A 19,561-nucleotide genomic window follows, 5' to 3' on the forward strand; every position below is an offset into this window, starting at 1 on the left:
TGGTCCATGGCGTGAGTTCCATTTTCCTGCCCAGAATCCTAGGAATGCATTTCTGTCTACTCTGTAACAAAATAACACGTTCCTTCCCAGGTTGTCTTCGCAGGCAGCCTCAGTGAGTCTTAGTATAGACTCATGCATATGCGCATGGTCTTAAATCATTTTTAATAAATGTCTTAAATTTATGTAAAGCCTTAAGGCAAATGTAGAGTCATGTGAAAGAGTGTAGAGTCATTAGAAATCAGTTGAAAATTATTTATTAATGGGAAAAGCAAATGTTATTAAAGTGATACTAAACCTAAAAATGTTTTTTTACCTTAATGCATTGCTTGTTGTAGAGTTCATTGTTCTTTTTTTAATAACAAACATGTTATACCTACCTCTTCTGTGCAAGGGTTTTGCACAGAGTTGCCCTCCTCCCTCCTCTTCTGGGGCCCCCCAGCAGCACTCCTGGCTCCTCCCCACATCAAGTGCCCCCTCGAAGACCCCTTTCCAAGGGGGCATCATGCGGGCGCGCTCCCGAGTCCTGCTGCTGCGTTCATTGACACAAGCAGCAGTTCTTGGCCCTGCCTCCAGCTCCTGTTTCACTGGATTTGATTGACAGCAGCGGGAGCCAAAGGCTGTCCAATGAGGACCTGAGACAGCGGCTGGAGCTGCTGGGCTCATTTTTGTCATTGGAAAGATAGGGTTCAAGTAAGTAAAGGGGGGGGGCGGGGCTGCTGCACTACAGGTTTTTCACCTTAATGCATAGAATACATTAAGGTGAAAAACCATGAGGGTTTACAACCCCTTTAAGGTAAAAATAAATACATTTTCAATATAGACAAAATATGAAGGCGCCAACTGCCCCTAGTACTTGTTGTGTAAGTCTATTCAATATAAGGCTGGTGCCCCTTTAATAGTCTTATTACACTATAGTGAAACAAAAAAAGGATGGTACTGCCCCTTTAAATAAAAATAAATGTGTGCATCCATACAAAAATCTCTACAACAATTGTATATGAAATAATGTAAACATTATGTGGTAGCTTAGGGGGCAGTGAGAACCCGGAAGCCGGGTGAAAAGAACTAGAAGAAGGTATGTACAGTGGAAAAAAAAAAATACCAGCATACTATAGATGTCAGCAGTATGGTGGAAGTAACGGTATATAATTGTTTTAGGGTGAACCTCCGCTTTAACATAAAAGTCCATGAAATTCACATACAAAAATGGACTCACATGTGCAGCTTCCAGCTGTCTCACACCGATCTGTGTGTTAGCAGTCCGAAATAATTTCGACTGATTGGGTGATCTGGGAAGTGTCACCACAAGTAAAGTAAGAGACTTGTATTTCTATGCATTTTGCGCATGATGAAGCGTGATGGTCCCTCCTTGGAGCTTTCATTATTGTAGTGGTGAACATAGGTCTATTGAGAAGTGGATCTGTTTGTTTTCTGCTTGATGGTCACTTGGTGGCCAAAAGGTTCTCGTGAGCATGTATATTAATAATTTTGTTTTACCTGATGAAGCACAAGATTTGTAGGAAGTAGACACTATCAATTTTAATGAAGTGTTTGGTTACACTTTAACATACATGGACTTTTTAAGTTGAGGAAATTGCTTAACCACTTTATGACCCGGCCTATTTTTCAAACTTGTCGTTTAGTTAAAATCATTTTTTTGCTACAAAATTACTTTGAACCCCCAAACATTATATATTTCTAACACCCTAGAGAATAAAATAGCGGCTGTTGCAAAATTCTCTGTCACACCGTATTTTCACCGTACAAGCATTTTTTTAGGGGAGAAAAATACACATTTTTGAATAAAAAAAATAAGACAACAGTAAAGTTAGCCCAATTTTTTTTTAATATTGTGAAAGATGATGTTACGCCGAGTAAATTGATACCCAACATGTCATGCTTCAAAACTGCGCCTGCTCGTGGAATGGCAACAACATTTTACCCTTAAAAATCTCCATAGGCAACTTTTTAAAAAAATTCTACAGGTTGCATGTTTTGAGTAACAGGAGGTCTAGGGCTATAATTATTGCTCTCATTCTAACGATCACGGTGATACCTCACATGTGTGGTTTGAACACCGTTTTCATATGCGGGCACTACTTACGTATGCGTTTGCTTTATTTTACATTTTATTTTTTGCTTTTACACTTTTCTTTAAAAATAAAGAATAAAATTGTGTCACTTTTATTCCTATTACATCTATTGCAAGTGAAAAAAAGCATGGCAGGACTACTTAAATATCGGATCTGGGATCAAAATGACCTCAGATCTCATATTTACACTTAAATGCAAAACAAAAATGTTGTTAAAAAAAAGGGCTATTAGCATGGTATGGAGCCGGGTGGGGGCCATCTTCCTCTTACTCAGCTCTATACCACAGGGAACATCTGCTTCTGGCAGCTTTGGTAAGCAGCGGAGGGAGCGGGGGCCGCCGATAAAAGTGATCTTGAGGCAAATCCATCCGCCGCAGAGACCACTTTTACATGAAAGCAGACCGCCCGCTGAAGTAGAGGACACCGGGGTTATGGCAGCTAGCTGCTGCCATAACAACGATATGCCTTTTCAAAGTGCTGCTGTATTTTGATGGCAGGCGTTCTGTAAGTAAGTGGTTAATGTTCACATTATTTCATACAACAAATGTATGGCATGTTTAAGTACATGAAACGGGGGTGCGTATTCCCACACACCAAAAGCCACTGGGAGGACCAATAACCTAACATTTATTAGGATATTAGTAAATGGTAGGACTGTTGGGAACATGAACACGCATAACCTTCCAAAAAAGGATTATGAGATAAGAAAATATATATCACGATCTATCCTGTTACAAAATTGTGGTATCATAGAGACGGAGGTTCAGCCAAAACCACATCAAAAACAGAAAAGATATGATTACCATATACTGAAGTAAATGAAGGTTCCTCAAATAACAGAATTAGCGTACCACATAAAGAATACCTCTTGGCTTTGATTAATGTAATCAACCCTCTGCAGCTTGGTTCCAACAAAATGGGCACAACAATCATTGTGGGAGTAATTATAACATGTAAGCTACTAGTTGGCTAGCCCCACAACTATATTACAAATATTGTAGAGACAGTGCATATAAACAAATATGACAATCCCCTCTGCTCTCACAGTCCCCCCCACCCCCCACTACTCAAATAGAAAATCAAAAAAGCGCAAGAAAGTAAATTGACTGAAACCTCTAAAAAAAAAAAAACGACACCACTATCCAAAGGAAGTAATAGAGTGATCAGACGCCATCCTAATAAAACCATGTGTATCTCCAAAATAAAAAATACGGTGCAAAACAACTAACACAACTTGTTTTGCTCCAAAAACAAGCTTCGTCCGGATTTAAAAAATTAAAAGTCTAAATGTGCACCAAATAAAAAAAAAACAAGCAGAAAAGCACATAGCAAATATCGACAAGATCCCTTGTGAAGAAAGATGAGGTGTAATCCTCTGATGGTATAAGTGTGACAGGGTCCTCCACCACAAAAAACAGTTGCGTTTACCAGATGAGGTGGACCTTTGTGCAACAAAAGGTCATAAATGCATATATCCGCAAAGGGATGAGGATGGTGTTCAGCACAGCTGAGGTGCCTCCAGTCGGGTAGGCTGGATCTCCAAAACTGTTTTTTTGTGGTGGAGGACCCTGTCACACTTATACCATCAGAGGATTACACCTCATCTTTCTTGTCGTTCATCCTTGGGACTTTCCTAGTTCCTCTTTGCCTGTTGAATGGACTTTTTCCCTACTCTTTTTTTGTGCTGCACTTATCATTTGTTTTGTATATCTATTATAGGCTTTGTGATTACATACAGTCATGGCCAAAATTGTTGGCACCCCATAATTTTCCCCCGAAAATCAAGTATTTCTCACAGAAAAGTATTGCAGTAACACATGTTTTGCTATACACATGTTTATTCCCTTTGTGTGTATTGGAACAAAACAAAAAAAGGGAGGAAAAAAAGCAAATTGGACATAATGTCACACAAAACTCCAAAAATGGGCTGGTCAAAATTCTTGGCACCCTAAACTTAATATTTGGTTGCACACCCTTTGGAAAAAATAACTGAAATCAGTCGCTTCCTATAACCATCAATTAGCTTCTCACCCGGAATTTTGGACCACTCTTCCTTTGCAAACAGCTCCAGGTCTCTCTTTTTGGAAGGGCGCCTTTTCCCAACAATTTTAAGATCTCTCCACAGGTGTTCAATGGGATTTAGATCTGGACTCATTGCTGGCCACTTTAGAACTCTTCAGCACTTTGTTGCTATCCATTTCTGGGTGCTTTTTGACGTATGTTTGGGGTCATTGTCCTGCTGGAAGACCCAAGATCTCGGACGCAAACCCAGCTTTCTGACACTGGGCTCTACAGTGCGACCCAAAATCCTTTGGTAATCCTCAGATTTCATGATGCCTTGCACACATTCAAGGCACCCAGTGCCAGAGGCAGCAAAAAAAAACCAAAACATCATTGAACCTCCACCATATTTCACTGTAGGTACTTCTTTTCTTTGTAGGCCTCATTCTATTTTCGGTAAACAGTAGAATGATGTGCTTTACCAAAAATCTCTATCTTGGTCTCACTTGTCCACAAGACGTTTTCCCAGAAGGATTTTGGCTTACTCAAGTACATTTTGGCAAACTGTAGTCTTGCTTTTTTATGTCTCTGTGTCAGCAGTGGGGTTCTCCTGGGTCTCCTGCCAAAGCGTTTCATTTAAATGTCGATGGATAGTTTGCGCTGACACTGATGCTCCCTGAGCCTGCAGGACAGCTTGAATTTCTTTGGAACTTGTTTGGGGCTGCTTATCCACCATCCGGACTATCCTGCGTTGCAACCTTTCATCAATTTTTTTCTTTCGTCCACGCCCAGAGAGATTAGCTACAGTGCAATGGGTTGCAAACTTCTTGATAATGTTGCGCACTGTGGACAAAGGCAAATCTAGATCTCTGGAGATGGACTTGTAACCTTGAGATTGTTGATATTTTTCCACAATTTTGGCTCTCAAGTCCTCAGACAGTTCTCTTCTCCTCTTTCTGTTGTCCATGCTTAGTGTGGCACACACAGACACACAATGCAAAGACTAAGTGAACTTATCTCCTTTTTATCTGCTTTCAGGTGGGATTTTTATATTGCCCACACCTGTTATTTCCCCAGGTGAGTTTAAAGGAGCATCACATGCTTGAAACAATCTTATTTATCCACAATTTTAAAAGGGTGCCAAGAATTTTGACCAGCCCAATTTTGAAGTTTTGTGTGACATTATGTCCAATTTGCTTTTTTTCTCCCTTTTTTTGTTTCCTTCCAATACAGACAAAGGGAATAAACATGTGTATAGCAAAACACGTGTTAATGCAATACTTTTCTGTGAGAAATACTTGATTTTCTGTAAAAATTTCTTGGGTGCCAACAATATCAGCCATGACTGTAAAAGTGTTTAGCTTGCCAATATATGTGCTCATTTATTGGTTTGCGATGATTGTCTCTTTTATATACATAGCAAATATGGCACTCTATGGTCACCTCTATTTATAACATTAATTATCAAAATTGGCGCCACGCTCACTGCGTAATGATGTCATCACATATGCATGCGCTATGACGTTAACACGCATGTGTATCATATCTTCAAAGCCTCATGACACTCGCGCATGCACAGTGACACCAAAAACGCCATCCTGTGGACTAAATAGAAAAGGTAAGCACTGTATCAATAAAATATATGCCATTGCCATCTAACCATGAAGCGGGCTGCAAGGAAAACATTTATTAGTGGAAAAAGTATATTTAGAGAAAAAAATATAAATATGTATGAAAAGGTAAAACACATATAAGGGGAGACTTTTTCAAGGCCAAAGGACAAATATAATGCTCACACTTGTGATCACAAACTTGCAATATTATCCTCATATGGTGGTCTCTGCTCATCAACATCTCTTAGTACCAAGAGAACCCCAATAATGCAAAGAGAGAAAGGCCTAAGATAAATGCTACCTAATGAATGTTAGGTCATTGGTCCTCCTGGAGGCTTTTGGTGCTTGGTAATACACACCCGTTTCTTGTTTAACTACATACAGTATATACCTAGTATACCTGCCTGAGGTGGGTTTTTTTCTATTCTCAAGAGTAGTTTTATGCATTAGGTATTACTATCGAAACATAGTATAAACATCACATTATTTATTCACATTAATGCTAATCAGTTGATTGTAGGGATTTTTCTGACAATTTATATCACTATAATAACCAAAGTAGTCCATTTATTGCTCAGGTTCAGTAAGAGATGATTAACTAATCATAATCAGAACATGAATATGGAAAGACCAACTAATTCTCCTAGTCAATATCCACTCTTAAGAGGGAACCGTTTAAAAAACAAATCTACATTGACCAGGTATGGCAATATGCATTTAGAGCAAAATCTACAAAAGCTAGCTATCTCACCCAACAGAGGCAGTCCAGTCTTAGTATTTTTGGCTGTGCTTTGTACCAAAATGTATTAAAATTAATGTACCTACCAGTCCTTCTGCTCCAGGACCAAGAGAGGTGACAGCAAGGTCATTTCCATTTGGGTCAAAGGCATTGATTTCAATGCCCCAATTGTTGTGTGGTTGTTTGAACCAGTTCTGCAGTACATGCTTGAAATCGATGCTTTGCCAATGGCCTGTGCGTGAGTGCAAATCAATCTTTAGAGATCTAATTCGGATGTGCTTACTGCCTTCATCTGTTACAGGCTTGAGACGCAAAATTTGAAGGTAGACGGTGGAGGTGTGCTGCACAGGTCGCAGATATACCCACAGCTGAGCTTTTACTACCTTGGTGAACATGATTTTTGGACTGAAGTTAAAGTAGCAGCAGATAGGGCTCCCATCCAGTCTCACCGCTGGGTCCGCTGAAAGTTAAAAACAGGTTACCAGAGTTACTACAAGGATATCATATTAGGAACACAAAAAAAACAGACCTCACTGCACATTTTTCAGACAAACAAGCCTTTCTTCTCATTTTATTCCAATAATTAGTTTATATAGGCAGAAATAAATAACACCAGGGGTAGCTTAAAACCGTTGGAGCTTCTGCAGGTGTAAATAGTTAAGAAAAGAAATTAGCTAAGAAAAGAAAGAAAAAGCTTTAAGAACAGACACATCTAGACATTGCCATTCAAAACCTGCTAAGATGTGTATGAATATTGCTAGTAGGACAGCTCCATTAAAGTAGACAAAATAATAAACTGGCATTTGTAATTGTAGTTGGGTGTATGACTTTGAACAAGGTTTGTGGAAATAACATTGCTGTTTTTAAAGCGGTAGTAAAAACTACTTGGACACTTGTACCTACAGGTAAGCTTATAATAAAGCTTGCCTGTAGGTACAAGGAATATCGCTTAACCATTTCAATACAGGGCACTTTCACCCCCTTCCTGCCTAGGCCATTTTTCAGTTTTCAACACTGTCACACTTTGAATGACAATTGCGCGGTCATGCTACACTGTAACCATGTGAAATTTTTATAATTTTCTTCACACAAATAGAACTTTCTTTTGGTGGTATTTGATCACTTCATGTTGAAAAAAAAAGTTTTCCATTGTTTCTGTCAGTAAATTTTGTAAATAAGTAATTTTGATGGGCACTGATGAGGCGAAACTAATAGGCTGCACTGATGGGCACTGATGAGGTGGCACTTATAGGCATGAATATGGCGCACTTATGGGCACTGATGAGCACTGGTGGGCACAGATAGGTGGCATGGATAGGCGGCACTGATGGTCACTGATTGGCATTAATGGGTGGTATTGATGGGCAATGATAGGCAGCAGTGATGGACATTGATGGGCAGCAGTGATAGCCAGCACTGATTGGCATCACTAATGGGCACTGATTGCTGCCACTGGTGGGCACTCATTGATGTCACTGGTGGGCACTTATTGCTGGCACTGTGGGGGCTTTATTGTATTCAGGGCACTGATGATCAGTGCCCTGATTACATACCTAGATGTCCTCCGTGAGGAGATGCTGCTGATCGACTCTTCTCCCCTCACGCTCTGTCGGTGTGAGGTGAGATTACTGGCATCTCTGTGTTTACATGTGACTGGCTGTGATTGGACACAGCTGATCACATGGTTAAAGAGCCGTGGCTGAGTGGCCGTTCTGGGACACCGCCATTTAACGCATCCCAGAACGAGAGCCACACCACCCCACCTTCATTTAATGGTGGGCGGCAAGTGGTTAAACAAGCACTGTTTAGAAGATATTCACTGTTTCTGAAGCTGGTGATGTCACTGCCGTATGTGCTCTAAAGGGACGGCATACTCATGCCATCCCTTCAGAGCTCTGTGACACGGCACATCCATGGACTGGAGCCCGCGACCCCAGAAGGAAGACCGATGAACATGGAAGCCCTATCAGCGGTGACAGCACGCCACTGGAGGGCTTCCTTTTAAGGTAAGTCTTTCATAATGCAGGGAGAAGTTTTTTTTTCTGTTTTTTTTTTTTAATGGTAGCGTTTACTACCTCTTTAATAGCACAACCCAATAATGGTACATAAGCTGTGGAAAGAGAAATCACTACCAAGTTACCTATATGTTCTTTAGTTTAAACATGTCTGTTTTGCTTCTTTTTTCAGCTGAAGTTAAAGGGAATAAACATTCATCTGTATTCTATTTTATGTTAGTTAATAGTGAAGTGCTGGAGGAGACTGTGAAGGTAGAATAATGTTTCAAATTGGGGATCATGATTACACTTAAACGAAACAGATGGCTGTAGTTTTAGGTTAACATTTGAACTTAAATGGAATGAATAATTGCTATTTTTACAAGACCATGTACAAATGTAATAAAAAATGTTATGCCTGATGAAAGTGCCAAAATATTTTAATATTACTGCTGCCTTGCACATATTAAATCAATTTACCTGTGAATGTGTTTGTTTTCTCCAGATATTAAAACTAGATTTAACATTCTATTTCTGATGTTACTGCACATTCACAAGATTTCCTTTATCAACTGGTTATTTTCTGTTTTTTGGATTGCAAAAAGCTGATTTTTTTATCATGTGGCATACTGTAACTTAAAGCTCATGTCCAAGCAAATGTGAATTCTCACATCTAATTCCATTCTTCCTATACAGCTACCGCCTATTCCCAAATTGGTTTTGAAAAAAACCCATAAACCCCTTTTCTAGTTCACCACCACATCTCCCTCACCAATGCCTCTTTCGGGAGTGCAGACCAGTAATCCAATGTTGCAATCTGTGCCCGCCACTGATCAGTCATAATGACATCACGCTTGCTGCATATTATAGTAGGACACAATAGGAAGTGTCTATGTAACCGAAGCAGCAATGTGGGCATTTTGTGCTTCTGTTCCTCTTTGGACCCCCCCTCCCTTCCTTTTCCCCAGGAGAACTGTAAGTATAAGCACATACCTAAGATGTAAAGAAATTAAAGTTTATTCTACCCAGCCCACAGTCAAGATAATGTTTTAATTTGCATATCCCAGGAGCTTTTAGAATTCTGTGCATGCCCCATGCTTCGGTCACCCTCTGACTCTATCCTACACTCTCTAACCCACATCTTCAATCTCTCCCTCTCTTCTGTCATCTTCCCCAACTCTCTAAAACATGCACTGGTCACCCCCATACTTAAAGAGCCATCCTTGGACCCTTTTTTAGTGTTGCTACACAGAAACTGCTTTTTTAAGCGCAAACACCCTGCTACATACTACATGAGCAGTATGCTCAATGGTCAAATGAATAGGTATACACTCAGGGGCAGTTAGAAGTTGAGGCAGGAGGAGCAGCTGAGAATTATATCTGTTTTGACTCCATAAAACTATTATTTTAAATAGTTTTAAATATTTTCCTATGCATAATAAATAGGTGGGTTGTGGGAGGGGGAAATAGAGTGCGCCGTTTGGCATCTTCACCTTGGGCCCTGGAGGAGCTTGTCCTGAAACTGGACACATTAAGCTTTGTACATGTATTATTTTATGTTCCTGCTACAGTACTTTGTATAAGCAATCACTCCAACTGGACATTTCCAAATTTTACTGTTACAATCTAGAATCAACATTTTTTTTTTTATCGGAATTTAACGTCACTGATCTACAGAAAATAGTCCATAATATTAAAGCAGAAAAAAATAACATTGTTTTCTAAATAATTTACGAATAATAAACTGAAAAGTCGATTCTACCAGCATTTACTCCCCCTGGCTGTGAATCCACTAAATAAGTTCTGGAGTTACCAACTGCCCTCAAAAGTCACATAATTAGTTGAAGTCCACACGTGCAATTAAAGAGTCGCATGATTCCAAAATGAATCTACTTGTTTTTGAAAGACCCCAGAGTTTGTTAGATTTCTAAACAGCACCATGAAGGTCAAAGAGCTATCAAAACAAGTTTGGAGTTTAGATCTGGAGAAACGCCTATCAGGGAAAGAGAAATATGAAAGACGCGACAATTGGATGTCTATCTTTTTTACTTTTATATTTCATTCTTTGCTAATTGTGTTCAATTATGAATACAAATGTCTTTACTTTAATATCTTGTATATTTCTAAATTAATTTAACTAGTGCCTAAAAAGTCCACCCAGGGAAATTCCTTTACATTCTCTATTACAAATACTGGATGTGGCACAGCATATATTTGCCATTCGCCCCCCCCCCCCCTTTTCTTTCTCATTTAATGGTTGGAGGACATTGACCATCATTTAGCTCCTTCCTTTCCCACCCTTACTGTCACTGGCCTGCCCTATTCATTCATTGGATTTTAGTTACAGTATTTCATTCATTAAGGCTCAACAACACATGTGGGATTTCCCTAGGGCAGTCTGCATGCAAATGCTGCCTGCCAAGGAAAGAATAGTCCTCCAGTCTGAACCACCCTTCAAGGAATTTTGCAAAACCTCTCCCATGAGCCTGTCCACCACCTGCATCAGTGCAGAGGGCTCTTGAGAGGAGTACTGAGGCAGGGTGCTGTGATGTTTTCAGACTACCAGCTATGATCTGCCTGAATTGCATAGAGAAGCAAAGGTACTGTATGTATTGAAAGTGGAAGGATTGTATCCTTGAAGTATATCTTTGAAGTATAACTTTTATTGAAATTGTTACAAAGTAGAGAGCAGACAATACAAACTGTCAAAGTACATCAAGTTGTAATGCAAGTTGCCAAGATGATATTGCACTTCTAGCAGAGATTTCCCTTATCAAATAATCAATACCAGTGGTTTCCAAACTGCGGCCCAGGGGCCAGATGCGACCCTTTGCTTGCCTTTATCTTGCACTATTTCTTCCAATGATACAGGGCACTAATCCTCTAAGTGATATCAACAACGGGGCATGATTCCTGCCACTGATACCAAGGATGGGGCATTATTGCTCCCTTGATACCAACCTCCCACTAATACCAGTGATGAAATATTGTTTATTCCCATTGATGCCTGGTCATTTCCTAATCACATTGGCCACAGTCTGGCCCTCCATAGTCTGAAGGACAGTAAACTGGCCCTTTGTTCAGAAGTTTGGAGACTCCTGATGTATCCTGTATTCAGTACATATAAGTTGTACCATCTTATAAGAAAGTGGCAAATACAGTACATAAATGCAATCAGTTATTTTCCCTATTGATCTGCATTAAAAAATATGTGAAGACAATTGCTGAGTTTAAAATTATAGTCAGCAGCAACAAATCAATAGTTGAACATTGGGTACATACAGGGTACAATGTGTTGTTTAAAGCTTTTACGATTAGAGAACTATAGGAACACATCACATTATCTACTTTTCTAATATTCCAATCATGGATCCCATTGCTTATAGAGTTTCTTTAGCCTGCAAATTTAGGGGCTATACCCCTCTATATATTGTTTCAAGTTTCTGTGTCAGTTCAGATATGTTAGTAAGAATATTACCTTTCCATTTTTTAACTAGCATTAGCTGCAAACATGATGTGCATAATAAAAGGCTTCAGTATTAGGCTCCATACACACGGGAGGATTTATCCGCGGATACGGTCCAGCGGACCGTTTCCACGGATAAATCCTCTCGAGGATTTCCGCGGATTTCCATCCGATGGAGTGTACTCACCATCGAATCGAAATCCGCGCCGAAATCCTCTGGCGATGACGTGTCGCGCCGTCGCCGCGATTATGACGCGGCGACGTGCGCGACGCTGTCATATAAGGAATTCCACGCATGCGTCGAATCATTACGACGCATGCAGGGGATCCCTTCGGACGGACGGATCCGGTGAGTCTGTACAGACCAGCGGATCCATCCGTTGGGATGGATTCCAGCGGATAGATTTGATAGCATGTCATCAAATATTTATCCGCTGGAAATCCATCCCAAGGGATAAATATCCGCGGAAACAGATCCGCTGGAGTGTACACACCATAGGATCTATCCGCTGAAACCCATTCGCTGGGATTTTTCAGCGGATGGATTCTATCGTGTGTATGGAGCCTTAGAGGAAGAATTTCCATGCCTTTATTTTATAATTTCATTAGCATGTTAATGAGAGGGTGGAAGAAGGAACCAGGGAAAGCAAGTTATAGGCAGACTTAACTTTAGCTTAAAAGTGATACTAAACACACACTGTTTAACTACTTCAGCTCCAGAAGATTTTACATACTTCCTGACCAGGCCACTGGGCAAAAATCCCAGTGGTAAGATGTGGCAAGCTCATAGAGACTTATCCAAAGTGACTTGGAGCTGTGATAGCTGCAAAAGGTGGCTCTACAAAGTATTGACTTTAGGGGGGTGAATAGTTATGCACATGACTTTTTCTGTTATTTTGTCCTATTTGTTGTTTGCTTCACAATAGAAAAAAAACATCTTCAAAGTTGTGGGCATGTTCTGTAAATTAAGTGATGCAAATCCTCAAACAATCTATGTTAATTCCAGGTTGCGAGGCAACAAAAATGCCAAGGGGTGTGAATACTTTTGCAAGGCACTGTAGACACGTGCCAATTTTCTTTGCAGTCAAGGTATTAAGGTCCTGAAGAAGCAAAGTTTGTGAAACGTGTCAACCTCTTGAAACAGAAAATAAAAAATTGCGTAAAAGTTAATTCTAATTTTAATTATTTGTTTGTAATAAAAATATTTTATATGAATTTTTGTTTCACTGTCCTTCTCTGGTACCAGTAAAGTCTTCAAGGTTCTATAGCTATTCTTTGAATACTACATAGCTCATATACTAACTGGCAGGTCTAAACAGATCAGTAGACACTTCCCCCCCAATTTGATGATATTGCTGATATTGATGATATTGCACTTCTAGCAGAGATTTCCCTTATCAAATAATCAATACCAGTGGTTTCCAAACTGCGGCCCAGGGGCCAGATGCGACCCTTTGCTTGCCTTTATCTTGCACTATTTCTTCCAATGATACAGGGCACTAATCCTCTAAGTGATATCAACAACGGGGCATGATTCCTGCCACTGATACCAAGGATGGGGCATTATTGCTCCCTTGATACCAACCTCCCACTAATACCAGTGATGAAATATTGTTTATTCCCATTGATGCCTGGTCATTTCCTAATCACATTGGCCACAGTCTGGCCCTCCATAGTCTGAAGGACAGTAAACTGGCCCTTTGTTCAGAAGTTTGGAGACTCCTGATGTATCCTGTATTCAGTACATATAAGTTGTACCATCTTATAAGAAAGTGGCAAATACAGTACATAAATGCAATCAGTTAATTTCCCTATTGATCTGCATTAAAAAATATGTGAAGACAATTGCTGAGTTTAAAATTATAGTCAGCAGCAACAAATCAATAGTTGAACATTGGGTACATACAGGGTACAATGTGTTGTTTAAAGCTTTTACGATTAGAGAACTATAGGAACACATCACATTATCTACTTTTCTAATATTCCAATCATGGATCCCATTGCTTATAGAGTTTCTTTAGCCTGCAAATTTAGGGGCTATACCCCTCTATATATTGTTTCAAGTTTCTGTGTCAGTTCAGATATGTTAGTAAGAATATTACCTTTCCATTTTTTAACTAGCATTAGCTGCAAACATGATGTGCATAATAAAAGGCTTCAGTATTAGGCTCCATACACACGGGAGGATTTATCCGCGGATACGGTCCAGCGGACCGTTTCCACGGATAAATCCTCTCGAGGATTTCCGCGGATTTCCATCCGATGGAGTGTACTCACCATCGAATCGAAATCCGCGCCGAAATCCTCTGGCGATGACGTGTCGCGCCGTCGCCGCGATTATGACGCGGCGCCGTGCGCGACGCTGTCATATAAGGAATTCCACGCATGCGTCGAATCATTACGACGCATGCAGGGGATCCCTTCGGACGGACGGATCCGGTGAGTCTGTACAGACCAGCGGATCCATCCGTTGGGATGGATTCCAGCGGATAGATTTGATAGCATGTCATCAAATATTTATCCGCTGGAAATCCATCCCAAGGGATAAATATCCGCGGAAACAGATCCGCTGGAGTGTACACACCATAGGATCTATCCGCTGAAACCCATTCGCTGGGATTTTTCAGCGGATGGATTCTATCGTGTGTATGGAGCCTTAGAGGAAGAATTTCCATGCCTTTATTTTATAATTTCATTAGCATGTTAATGAGAGGGTGGAAGAAGGAACCAGGGAAAGCAAGTTATAGGCAGACTTAACTTTAGCTTAAAAGTGATACTAAACACACACTGTTTAACTACTTCAGCTCCAGAAGATTTTACATACTTCCTGACCAGGCCACTGGGCAAAAATCCCAGTGGTAAGATGTGGCAAGCTCATAGAGACTTATCCAAAGTGACTTGGAGCTGTGATAGCTGCAAAAGGTGGCTCTACAAAGTATTGACTTTAGGGGGGTGAATAGTTATGCACATGACTTTTTCTGTTATTTTGTCCTATTTGTTGTTTGCTTCACAATAGAAAAAAAACATCTTCAAAGTTGTGGGCATGTTCTGTAAATTAAGTGATGCAAATCCTCAAACAATCTATGTTAATTCCAGGTTGCGAGGCAACAAAAATGCCAAGGGGTGTGAATACTTTTGCAAGGCACTGTAGACACGTGCCAATTTTCTTTGCAGTCAAGGTATTAAGGTCCTGAAGAAGCAAAGTTTGTGAAACGTGTCAACCTCTTGAAACAGAAAATAAAAAATTGCGTAAAAGTTAATTCTAATTTTAATTATTTGTTTGTAATAAAAATATTTTATATGAATTTTTGTTTCACTGTCCTTCTCTGGTACCAGTAAAGTCTTCAAGGTTCTATAGCTATTCTTTGAATACTACATAGCTCATATACTAACTGGCAGGTCTAAACAGATCAGTAGACACTTCCCCCCCAATTTTTTTTTTTTTAACTTGTTTTATTGAAAAAAGCACAAGAGACATACAAGTACTGTACAATAATAAAAACATAAGAATGCATATCAGCAATCCATCCACTACATAGAACAAAATACTAGTTTACCAGTATTAGAGAAAGAAAATATACTAAAATATGCCTCTAATGCCGCGTACACACGATCGGTTCGTCTGATGAAAACGGTCCGATGTTCCGTTTTCATCAGATGAACCGATCGTGTGTGGGCCACCATCGTTTTTTTTCCCCATCGGTGAAAAAACGTAGAACCTGTTTTGAAATTATCTGATGGTTAAAAAACTAGGGCTGTGGAAATTAACTATTAATTCCTCGATTAATCTTTAAATTTTTTGATCGATCAAAATTCTTTTGATTGGTACTCACCTTTCCGCCGGCTTCCGGGCCTTCAGGGAGTTCCTTCGGAGATTCGGTGATGTCATGGACACCAGCGGGGCTTGCCGTGTCCATCTGAAGGGCTCCTTTGCTGTGCCTTCATATCTGCATGCCGGCGGGACCTTACTATCTGCCACACACAAGGGCTGTTACACTTCCCTCTATCAACCTAGGATTCTACAGCCATCCACTGGGAGTTGTGATAGTTCCCTTCACGGGACATCTACATGCCGACGGACTGATGTTAACCCCTCCTCATCTGGATTCAGCAGTGGTATCGTACACATTTTTATACCAGTATCATACTAAGCTACATGTTTTTATGACTGCTTTTGCTACTGTTTGGTATTACTCGCACCATTTTTACAATTTATGTAGCTACATCAATTTTATCTCCAGTGCAATATTTATTTTGTTACCTACTTGAAGACTATAAAAGTTTTAATGCTATTCCCATCGAGCGCTGCCTTTGTGTGTTTTTGTATCCTGCTATCCATTTTTCCAGTGGTTGGTAGCTGGGAATGAATCTGCAAGGAGAACAGCTAAAAGTAGTTGGATCTGTATGTGCGTTATAATTAATCAAAATTAGTCGATTAATCTATTTAAAAAAAAAACGATTAATTGAACCCAAAAATTTTAATCAGTAACAGCCCTATAAAAAAAACAATAGACAAATATGATTGTCGGTGGGGAAATCCATCGGTTAAAAATCAACGCATGCTCAGAATCAAGTCGACGCATGCTCGGAAGCATTGAAGTTCATTTTTCTCAGCACGTCGTTGTGTTTTACGTCACCGCGTTCTGACACGGTCGGTTTTTTAACTGATGGTGTGTAGGCAAGACTGATGAAAGTCAGCTTCATCGGATATCTGATGAAAAGATCAATCGGTCCGTTTTCATCGGATGAACCGATCGTGTGTACAGGGCATTAGTCACCAAAATCAATGTGTCACAGTATTAAAGAACAGTAAAAAAAAACAGAGGAAAACAAACTAAGTCTATATCCTTACTTCCCATGTAGGGAAAATGAGTGCAAGCAACACGGTTATCTATTAGATTTACATATCATGAAAAGTCTCATGAACGATGTCACCATTACAAATACTTCATTACTAGAGAGGGGGGCTAGATATTAAACTTAGCAAAGAGTCACTTGTATCTTGTGATTCTAGCCATGGGCCCCAAATTTGGTGAATTTTGTAGGGCAGCTCCTAGCCTCATAAGACTACCCCCAATATTTAAAAAAGGTATGCCATTCTGATTGGCAATTCTTGTTCAGCAGGACATACATAGGTTTACTCCAGCCAACGTTATCATATTCCAAACTCATAGGCAGTCTGATACAGTCTGCAATATTAATTTGAGACTTTGTGCTTACAGGCAATCATAGAGAGTTAAAAGGAAATCTTTTAACCACTTAAGGACCCCTTCACGCCGATATACATCAGCAGAATGGCACGGCTGGGCATATCAACGTATATGTACGTTGTCCTTTAAGCCCAGCCGCGGGGTCGACGTCACACCTACAGCCACACCCCCCTACAGTTGTGAACACACTTCAGGTCACACATAACCCCATCAGCGCCCCCTGTGGTTAACTCCCAAACTGCAATTGTCATTTTCACAATAAACAATGCATTTTAAATGCATTTTTTGCTGTGAAAATTACAATGGTCCCAAAAATGTGTCAAAATTGTCCGAAGTGTCCGCCATAATGTCGCAGTCACGAAAAAAAATCGCTGATCGCCGCCATTAGTAGTAAATTTTTTTTTTTTATAAAAATGCAATAAAACTATCCCCTATTTTGTAAACGCTATGAATTTTGCGCAAACCAACCGATATTGCGTTTTTTTTTAACCAAAAATAGGTAGAAGAATACGTATTGGCCTAAACTGAGGAACATTTTCTTTTATATATATTTTTGGGGGATATTTATTATAGCAAAAAGTAAAAAATATTGAATTTTTTTCAAAATTGTCGCTCTATTTTTGTTTATAGCGCAAAAAATAAAAACCACAGAGGTGATCAAATACCACCAAAAGAAAACTCTATTTGTGGGAAAAAAAGGACACCAATTTTGTTTGGGAGCCACGTCGCATGACCGCGCAATAGTCAGTTAAAGCAACGCAGTGCAAAATCGCAAAAAGGGGCAAGGTCCTTTAGCTGCATTTTGGTCCAGGTTTTAAGTGGTTAAAGTACTATTAAAGGTTTGGAAAATGTAGTTCTGCCTACATTCTAATGTACTTAGTTACATCAAATGAAATGGATTAAATCCATACAGACAGTTAACCATTTAATTAATAGTAAACAGGAGGCATTAAACTAGACTAGTTAAACTTTTCAGTGAAATAGAAACAACTTGGAAAGGCTTGTTATAGCTGGCTTCAAGCCTCTTTTTCTGACAAGGTCCCTGTAATCCCAAGGCCATGGCAATGATTTTGAACAGCTTCTCAGTATTAAGGTTAAACAGAGCATGACAGCACTTGACAAACTGTTAACGGTGGAAGAGTGAACCTATTTTGTGCTGATGTGCCGATGATGAAATTTACCTGATAAAGTCCAAGATAAAGGAACATAGCTTCCTTTGTCTTTAATTGTGCTCTTATATTACATGGCTTTCTTTGTAAAGGCTTACATTACATACCTTAAAGCATTTAATTCTCCTTTAGAATAACTTTACTATTTCTTATAGCTTCAGGATTTAGTAACCCATCTCCCCCTTCCAAGTTTGCCTCTCCGCTACTCCCTCCTTTTTTTTCCATGGCAGGGATCTTAGTGGCACCAGTCCTTCAAGAAAGACAGAGCCCCGAGGGACAGACGGAGGGACATCTGTTTCTAATAAAGTTTCTGGTGCAGCAGGCCGTTTCAGAGCTCCCCGAGGAGTAATAAACTAAGGGGAACAGAGCCAGAATTCCTCCAGTATGGAGCCAAGCCAAACAATCAACTCAGCAAAGCCCGGAGAACCAGAAAAAAGAAGAGAGGTCAAGAGAGGGAGGGCAAGAACAGAAATAGAAAATGGTGAGCAAACAGTTTAGATATTTTAAACATTTTGTAAAGATGGAGCAAAGTATAGGAGAGCAAAAAGGTTCAGCTATAAGAAAATTTGAAATGCAAGTAGTTAAAGAAATATAACCAGAACAAGTGACTAAGGCCCCATACACACGACCAAACATGTATGCTGAAACTGGTCCGCGGACCAGTTTCAGCATACATGTTCGGTCGTGTGTAGGCGCGAGCGGGCAGAATTCCAGCAAACATTTTCCCGCCGGGCCTTTTCCCAGCGGGCAAATATTCCTGGACTTGTTTTAAAACCGTCTGCTGGAATCCTGCCCGCTCGGACATGTATGGTCGTCTGTACAGACCTACCATACATGTCCGAGCGCCCGCCGTCCCTCGCATGCGTCGAATGACTTCGACGCATGCGTGGAAGCATTTAAAAGGCAGGCCCGCCCACGTCGCCGCGTCATCGTTGCGGCGACGGCGCGGACACGCCCCGCGTATTGTTTACGCGCGGACTTCTGTACGATGGTTAGTACAGCCATCGTACAGAAGTCCCCGGGCAGACATGTACGGTGAAAACGGTCCGACGGACCGGTTTCATCGTACATGTTTGCCCGTGTGTACCCGGCCTAAGGATGAGTCAAAGTGTCAAATGATTTGAACAGAAGACAATAGAAAAAAAGATGACAGAAATAGGTAGAGTAAAGTAGTAAAGAAGACCACAAGGCAATTTAGACCAAAATGTGGCCTAAATTGTGTCTATGGGATGTTAGTACACCCATAGAGGGTACAAACCGAGTTATTCATATACCA

General features: G+C 40.2%; 1 protein-coding gene across 1 annotated transcript in view; it reads right to left on the reverse strand.

Moving 5' to 3' along the window:
* Positions 1 to 19,561, reverse strand: part of GDF11 (growth differentiation factor 11) — a 169,671-nt gene that overhangs the window by 8,952 nt on the left and 141,158 nt on the right. Inside the window, exon 2 of the mRNA XM_040341068.1 lies at positions 6,533 to 6,906. Within this exon, the coding sequence (XP_040197002.1) occupies positions 6,533 to 6,906 (374 nt within the window). The remainder of the gene's footprint in view (positions 1 to 6,532; positions 6,907 to 19,561) is intronic.

The sequence above is a fragment of the Rana temporaria genome, chromosome 2, assembly GCF_905171775.1.
Source record: "Rana temporaria chromosome 2, aRanTem1.1, whole genome shotgun sequence".
In the NCBI taxonomy this organism is placed as follows: Eukaryota; Metazoa; Chordata; class Amphibia; order Anura; family Ranidae; genus Rana; species Rana temporaria.